General features: G+C 30.9%; 1 protein-coding gene across 11 annotated transcripts in view; it reads right to left on the bottom strand.

Moving 5' to 3' along the window:
- Positions 1-415: 415 nt before the first annotated feature.
- Positions 416-9218, bottom strand: part of LOC107436973 (uncharacterized) — a 272773-nt gene continuing 263970 nt past the window's right edge. For 5 of the 11 annotated variants that reach the window (XR_011637865.2, XR_011637861.2, XR_011637860.2 and 2 more), the window contains one exon: positions 416-793. Coding sequence is in view for 3 of the 11 variants with exons in the window: in XM_043041296.3 (XP_042897230.1) it covers positions 769-793 (25 nt within the window). In the remaining 8 variants the exon portion in view is untranslated. Of the gene's footprint in view, positions 794-6108; positions 6183-9218 lie in introns of those variants that run through there. The other 6 variants (XR_011637864.2, XR_015429467.1, XR_015429466.1 and 3 more) reach the window with 2 other exon arrangements.

Below are 9218 nucleotides of genomic sequence, written 5' to 3'. Positions count from 1 at the left end.
AAAAATTTATAAGAGAAATTAAAATGTTAAAAAATAGTATATATTGATAATTCAGTTAAAGGTTTTTAGATTGGGTTGATAATTCATTGAATTTTTATAATTCCAATAAATCTTATAATTCTCTAAAAGCATTCTCGAATAATACTTCAATAATTGGATGTGTTCGCATTGCGAATACACTATAGGCATAAATTAAGATCAACAGAGATATGAATCAATAAGAGAGTAATAGAGAATACTATATTTAATTTGATACTATATAGTAATAATGCTTACGAGTACTTAAAGAATAAAGTTTTATTTTCTGAAGCATAAATGCAAGCAAAAATGTTCTATAAGGGTATGCAAAAACTATTTTAAGGACGTCAAAATGTTCCAATTCATAAGTGTATGTAAAAATAATCGATTTCATAAATTGATGTAAAAATAATTTATTTCATAAATAGGTGAAAAAATATTTAATATCGCAGCGCGTGTAAAAAATGTTCAAAATCAATAATTAAGCAGCCAAAAAAGAACTGTTCTGATCAGGTATTTTGAGACTGATAGTTTTTTCTTGTTTTTCGATGTCCATGAGACCACCGGAATCGACCACTAATTTATTCGAAAAAATGTTATAAAACGTTGAAGATTAATGAAGGAGCAAACATCCTCGTTTTGTTTAGTTTGGAAGCAGCAACAACTTCTTTTTTTTTTCAGAAGAAAAGTCCAACAGTTTGTATTGGAAAATAAGTTCTTAATTCTCCTCTAGGTGAGTGCAGTCTTCAATTAAGCACTTATGGCTAACACAGGGCTGAAAGAGAAGAAGAAGATGTTTAAAAAGAGGCTAAAGGAAAAACACAGGGTGAATAAAAGTACAGAAATGGATATACTCAGGGCTTTCAACCCTTTGAAAAAATGTTGGTAGCCGAAAAAATAGAAGCACCTCATCCGCTTTACCTCTTTGAAATTTCGTGGAAAACATTAAATCAAATGCTTATTAAAATACTTATTACGACATAAAATATTAGAAATTTTTCAAAATAAAATACCAAAATAATACAAATCTTCAGATGCGTAATATAAACAGATATGCGCAATTTCAAAATATTATATTTTTGCAACTAAATACGTATATTATCTTAGAATTTGCGGTTACGCTTCATAAGATTCAAGTTCGTTTTTTTTTTTTAACGCAAATTTACAAAGTAAGGAGCAATTTTGGCAATTCGTCCGAGTCTGCGGTACCCGAAAAATTTCGGAGGAAAATTCTGAAATTCTGAACTTTGCACAAAAATGACGCTATTGCTGTGAATAAAAACAAATATTTCCTCTTATTAGATATTATCATGATATAACATATTATTAGTGAGATATTATTAATGCCAGGTTAATTTCGAAAGTTAACTTTTTGATGCAGATGTTCGATTTCGTTGTGAATTTTTTACTGTGAATGACCAAAATGAGTGGTTGTTGACTATCACGTGGTCGCCTTTGGTGAAATATATACCTGGTCTAGTTAAGTGCTACTGCCCGGTATACCTTAAACCAGGGGTGTCAAACTCGCGGCCCGAGATCAAAATTTTTGCGGCCCTGTCAATATGTCCGACGCAAAGTAAAAATAAAATAGAAATATTAATTAGAATAGAAACTAGCATATAATATTATAATATACTTTATTTATAAACTATACGGATCATTTTAAATTGTACGCGCAAAAATGTAAAATTCTAATTGGCTTGCAGCACCTCTCATTCCAGGGAAACTGCATCGTATCAAAAATACGCAGAAAAAATTTCTAATCTTAGAACAGAATTTGAAACAAGGTTTAAAGATTTTAATTCTTTGGAAGACAAGTTTTGTTTGTTTTCTTCGATTTTCTCAATAAATATAGACTCAGTACCCAGTAATATGCAAATGGAAATGATTGAGATTCAGTGCGACTCAAATTTGAAGACAAAATACATTGATGTGGGTGTGCCTGAATTTTACAAATACTTACCTGCTAAGTTTGAATATACTCGAAAATTCGCATATGAAATTTTTTCCATGTTTGGAAGTACTTATCAGTGCGAGTAATTATTTTCTGTTATGAATGGAAATTAATCTCCTGTCCTAAACCGTATTAATAACGCTCACGCTGGGCCAATTTTGAAAGTAGTCTCGGCCAATAAAATTTCTCCCAAACTAGGAAAGATAGTAGCAGAGAAGAGATGTCAAATATCAAACAATAATTTTACTTTATATATATTTATTACAATGTACTATAGAAAATAAAAATATTTGTTTCCTTGAACACTAATATTTTTTTTTTTTGCGGCCCACCTAAAGTTAAGCATTGTTTATTTGGCCCAAGTTAGGTTTTGAGTTTGACACCCCTGCCTTAAACTGATGTTTTTTTTAAGGTTCAGTGCCACTGCCTGGTATTTATTTGGACGGCATGCCCTACATCAATGTTTTCTTAACGTCAAGTGCCCAGTATGCATTTAATCGGTATTTCAAACACTGATGTTTCTCCCAGCCTATCCTCAGAAGATATTAAAATATCGAATAAATGTAATGTTATCAACGAATAAATTAATATCAAATCGGATATGGCAAATGTTTCAGACATTAACCAAAGTGATTGTTGACATTCGCCGGTGAAAGTAGACATTCTCTTGATTTTGGTCATTCACTGTAATAAATTCACATGGTTTTTTTTTTAATAATTTTTTTCGGCTATTATACCCATGGATTTCAATGTAATTTTTAAAATGCCCGTATTTTTTTGAATGAAACTATATTGACTCAAGAATCTCTTGAACATGAAATTTTATCTTTATCTTGAATTGCGAACATGAAACTTTATCTTTAAATTTTCGAACACGTTAGTTCGAATTTGCATTTATTATCAACTTGATAAATCAAGGGTTAACTATTGCAAATCCACAATTATTTTTATGCATTTCATCATGATTTTTTAAATGATCTTTAAACACGATATTATAGCAAAACACGGAATTAGAAATTTAAGGAAAACGCGATAGTGCGAATACAAGGAAAATTAGGATTTTTTTCTCCGATAATTTTCAAAAACACGGGCAAAAACGGAAAAAATATCGTTAGGGCAACATAAATTTTAAAATATTAAAAAATTTTCAGTTCTTAATTAAAACGCTAATCATATAGTCACCACTCAAAATTTACGAGTCGCTAATAGCGACCGTATGTTAGGAGCCCTAGATAAATATTTCTCAAAATAAGATCAGTATTTAAAACAACAAAGACAACAATGTTAGATTTCAAAGATTCAGAAAGAGCAGATTCCGAATTAAAATCAACAGTATTTGCAATCAAGTATGAGGAACTGAGTCGATCAAATGTGTAAATTGAGAAGGCTAAATTTAACAGCTCTATCGATAGGAGACTTGAATATGAAGGGTCGGGTGGTTAGAGAAAAATAGTTAAGAGCATTGAGTTGCTTATTATCATTTGGTGTTTAGACACTGAAGAAGGTTCTTGTTCAAAGAACAGAAACTATAGTATGTCCATTTCTGTACTTTTATTTGTGCTTTATTCACGTTGCGCTTTGCTTTAATTATATAAGATGATTTGATTGTTAGAAACATTTGATACATGAAATTGTTATGTTAGGCTAGATTTCAGATTAAATTGTCGCACTAAAGAGGAAGGTTACATAAGAAAAAATGAATAGAATTGATTGATAACTTGCACAAAAAGGTTATGTTAAACAAAATGATTGACTTTAGTTGTTACGTTAGGCACGAAGGTTATATTTCACAAAATGGTTAGATTTGACTGTTACATTGGATAAGGAAATTGTGCTAGGCAGAATGGTTAAACTTTAGTGTTTACATGAGACAAAGAAGAATTTATTTGCAAAATAATTTGATTTGATGTTGCAGTAAAGAAGAGGTTATATTTGATTAAAGAATTATATTGTTATAATAGAAAAAGAGGTTAAATCGGATAAAATGATTAAATTAATTGTTGCATTAGGCAAGAAGGTTGTATCAGACAAAGTGGTTAGATCGCTACATTAGATCTTATAAGAAAAATCATTATAATTTATGCGTAAAACTAATCTCGTATTGAATGAAATCGACATTTTCAACCAAAATGATGATTGCAGATAAATTAATTTTAATAAGTATATTTATCTGAGGGGGTATAATTAAATAAGCTTAAGTTTTTTAAGTTCTAGCTTTGGAAGTTTTCCTTCTTACGAAAAATAAGCACATATTAGCATTATTTTTCAACGCTATTAATTTTTGTTTTAGATCTTGGATTCATATTTATCAAAGAATATTTACACAAGCATTAGGCATTTCTATCGTTTATTTATTCATTTACTGTTTTATGAAAATATAGAAAGAGAAAACATTATTTTAATAAGTTGCGAATATATAGTATGCGGTGTTGGCAATGGATGCCAACCATTGGTCAACTAGTATCTGGTAACTTTAAATTTTTATTAAATTGTTTTTTCCTAATATTTTTAAATCGGAGCATTGATGCGACATACTTTTATCACTGTTTAAAGTTTTGATAGTTTCTATATTACTTCTCAAAATTTCCGTTATTAATTTATGAGGTTAGATTTTATACCATGGAATATAGCTACATTGAAATGAATTACTTAAAATATTTGTTTACGATTCATGCAAAGGATACTAGAGAAGGTGTACAGCTCATGTTTAATTATCAAATTTCTCTTATGAAACAGTAAGGACTTCATGTAGACTTCTGGGAAGAAAATTAAAATTTTGCATCCATTTCTTTTATTTCAATAAAGATGCAAGAATCACAAAACAAACATATACGGCACATCACCATTTAAGAGTGGCAAGATTTGGAGGGAATATTACACAAACAGAACAGTTCCTTTAGAACAGCACACTGTTAGAATTCTGAAATTGCGGTAAAATAACCGGCAGCAGTCTGTCCATCCGATTAACCATAAAGTTTATGGTTAGGTCAATTTTTTTAAGCTTTTACGGTGTTGAAAACGTTTACAATTGGTACGGGTAAAAAACCGTGAATACAAAACTACAGGGTTTGTTACCATTCACAACTTGCATAGTGTCTAAACCACAAGAATAAAACTTAAATGGATATTGGAGCTTTGCGGGTGATGCTCCATTTATGCGTGAATGATAGTTTCGTGTTGTGTTCTGATAGTCCACGAGCGATTAATTTTCAAAGTGGCCGGATCGCGCTATTAGTCAAAAATGACATCACAATGTGTGGGAAAGAAGATGGCATGCATTGGCTGGCAATTACTTAACTTTGGCTGCAGATTTCGTTTTCATGTGTGCTCTAATTTTATTTCATTCTTGTAAACGTTTACGTAATATCAGTATAAAGTTTAATTTCAACGACTTTTGACTGTAATAGAAATTATCGTAAAATTGTATGAATTGTAAATATCATTACTTTTGCACAATTATAATAATTAAAAGAAATATTTATTTAGTCGTATGTATTATACATTCTAAACATTTGTTAGATTGTTGTTTGTTTGTTCCAAACATTTGCTACATTGTTGTTTGTTTGTTCTAAACATTTGTTACATTACAGTTAAAAATTTGAATAGAATTTTTATTTGACTGTTGTGATTGAAAATGTTAAAATAACAATGAAATAAATTGCTATTTAACCATTTTTACAGAAGAATTTCTAACAATGTAAGAAAAAGTAAACAATTGATTTACTTTTAAAAAAGTAAGTCATTGACAACTTGCTTACTCATCAACTTTATTTTTATGACGGAAAGTTTAATTTAAGAAGAAATAAGAGTATAACCTATAAAATGAAACACTTTTTTGCCATACAGCAGAGTTGTATCAAAATGAATTGCTCTTTGACATTATGCATAATCAAATGATATCAGATGAATTGCACAGTTTCTGTTAAATTCACCAATTTATTTTCTAAGTTATTTTTTGAGAAGCAAATTTTAGATTACTTAAAAAAAAATAGTAATTAAATGTAAAAGTAGTTTCTTCTTGTTTAGGACGTTTTGAGAATCCACGATCTCTTTAACTTGGTTTTAGCTATCGGCCCGACCTCGGGGCCACAACAACAAATACACAACAACTTTTAAAAAGTAAATCATTGACTTACTTGTTTACGACTCAAATTTATATTTACGATTGAAGGTCTTATTTGTGAAATAAGGCAGAATGGGGTGATAGAACCTAAATAAAAACAAACACTTTTTACAAAATGAATTACTTTTCGATATTGACTTATGCAAAGGATAAAGTGTACAGCTTTTGTTTAATTTATTATTTTCCTCAAGAAGTTAGTTTTTGGGGCAGCAAGATTAATGTTTGCTAATGTCTGCTTAAAATGTTTAAAAATTAAATGTTTAATAATCGTAATGTTTGCCTTAAAAATTTAAACGTCTGATTTGTGATTTGCGACTCAAACTTAACTTTAAGTACGAGGGTTTTATTTGTGAAATAAGGACAGGTCATGTAGAAAGGAAAAAAAAAAAAAAAAAAACAGTTGTGGAAAATGCATGATTTGTGGACATAGAGGACGTAATTATCATGAAAATGAAAGATAAGTAAAAAAGAGTCCTTCACGAGAATTAAGAATAAGAAAACCTTGGTAGTAAGAACTGAGATTTAATATCTCTCTAAATTTTAACTAGAACAACTCAGAAAATGACGCGAAGGAACATTTTATTTCAAATCGATACCAATTCGAGTTTTTGTGAACAGTTTAAATAGTGTCAGAAAACAACAACTTATAATTGAAAAAAACTTACACTAAGATCACGCGCATTCACTCCATGAATGAATTATTTTCGATTCCGAAAACAAATATCGGTGTACTTTGGATATCATCAGTACATTGTTTACAATCAGAGTACGAGTAGAGGTTAGTTTGTTGGCGCCAAAAGTTAGAAGGTTATTTATGCATTAATTTTTAAATCTCTGTGAACTGTATTAAATAATTGTATAATGTATAATTTCCATCCACTTTTTGTTATGTTAAGCCTTATTTGAATGGATCTTGATATTCTCTCCGTTCAGCGCGTATGTTTGACCTACAAACTAATTTTATTTAACGAATAGCGTATCCTAAATGAATGTTACTTACTTTATTGTATCGTAAAAATAACTTTACTGTGCTTCTTATCTTAGTGTAATAATAAATTTTTTGTTTTACTGAATATGGTGGCAATATTTCATTCCAAATAGTGTTAAAAAGCATTCTTAGGTTTTAACTAAACCAGTAAATATCTTTAGTTCCTGGTGTAGTGTAACGCTACTTTGGTGTAAAGTAATAGTCACCCTTTTGGTGTTAAGATTCACTTAAAGTTTTTTCAGTGTAGGAAACCGTTAAGATGGGTATTTCTACCCGACCGACTCGATTAAGCCTAAGCTCACCCTACTTTATCATCCAAGGCAAGCAAGCAGAGAATCTGTAATATTAAAATGAAGAGTTTGTCTTTCTGTGTGTCTCTCTTTAATAACTTCTGAACCGGTTATGCTAGTGTCGTGAAATTCAGACAGTGGATGAAAGGAGATAATTTCAGCCCCTAATCCTTAAATCGTTCAAAAATTTCAGTTATCTCGTCCTTGAATAATAGAATTTTTTCATTGCCTTAGAGCTCGATATGGATACAAATAAAATTGCAGACGAAACTTTTCCTTCCAAATATTTTGAAGATAGCATCAGTGATGTTAGCATTCTTATAATTCTCTTTAATCAAAAAAGGAGTTTATTGCACGCTCTCTAATATTTAATCTATTTATTCGCTATGTCAGATAAATTCAATTGTGAATAGTACCATAAGTGAGCTACGTCATAAAATTACTATTCCTTAAGTAATCTGAAACCACGTACTTATTTTTGTTATAATTATGCTTTTGAAATGCTTTTCTAAGAGATTAAATAACTTAAAACTAACGATAATTGGAATAAAAAGTTATGTACTGATAAGCAAACTGAATGTAGAAATAGTATTAAATCGTTTCAGAAAAAGGTTGAAAAATCACCATACTGTTATGGACGCCAATAATGGTTGATAAATTTTGGTGAAAGGCAACATCAGGGCAAAATCATGAAAGGTAGTGGTTGAAAAAAAAAAAGCTGCGTATTACAGAGCAAAATTAATAGAGAAATGATACAAATTGATTTAGGAAAAGTATAGTAAATTGCCTTGTTAATACGACCTGCGTGCGAAAGTTGAGCACTTTACGGTAGAGCAGTTTAACGAGGACCAATATCACACACCCTCGGACCCTAAGCAGGCTGATCAAAGTGGCCTCCTACACTGATCGTAGCCAGTGATGCTTGAATTCGGTGATCTGCTGGGAACCGTGTATTAACGATCAGTCCACTGTGGGACACACAAAGAGAAGGTAAAAATATCTCCCCTCTTCTTATAAGATGAAAACTGATAAAAATTTTCAGTCTGTTTTCAAACGGCATCTTGAGAACAGTTTGGAGTGGATTTTGAAAGCTCCGTGTCTCGGAAGTGACTTAATGTTAAAACTTGGAGGAAAGTGACTGCGAACGTCAAGGAAGGAGTATCTTCGAACGCTTAGATGTTACGAATGCAATTGGCTGAGTCCTCAATTTAGGACTTGTGCCCAGCAATTTAATTTGATCTGACCGAAAGTGTTTAGATTCGTATGATTAACTATAGTTGATAACCACTTTAGTATCAATAAGATACCCAAGGCAAAATTCTTGATGGTTCCATCAAAACATTTTGATGGTTCACGTTGGTTTCAGTGCGATTCATGATGGTGCAACATCATTTGATGGTCACCATCATCCAACATTTTCCATTATGCATTCATGGTTTTTGATATGCCGGCAAATTTCCATCATTCCATGATGGAAAATGCTATTTTAAGTTTGATTCTCATGAATCAACAATCCGTGATGGTTCCAACTATACATTTCCATGACGGTTTAATGGGAATAATTGTTGGTTCTCAGGAAGATACCAACAAAACAGTCTTCTTATGTTGGTTCATCATAAATCAGTCCGAATTCGTACATTGGGATGATGGCTGTTCATGATCATTTTAACATTTGATTTCTAAGAAGCTATGATGGAAATTTCTGTTGGTTCAACACGAACAAACCATCTAAACAAGCTGTTATTCTTACGTTGGCCAATCATAAATCATTTCAAATTCCTACATTGGGATGATGGTTATTTACTTTTGGTTATCTTCGAAAAATATAATGGTTCATGATGGAAT

This window comes from Parasteatoda tepidariorum, chromosome 9 (assembly GCF_982258835.1).
Source record: "Parasteatoda tepidariorum strain Cologne lab strain chromosome 9, Ptep-v5.0, whole genome shotgun sequence".
Lineage (NCBI taxonomy): Eukaryota > Metazoa > Arthropoda > Arachnida > Araneae > Theridiidae > Parasteatoda > Parasteatoda tepidariorum.
The sequence above is the reverse complement of the archived record's forward strand: the minus strand, read 5'-3'. Positions and strand labels throughout refer to the sequence as shown.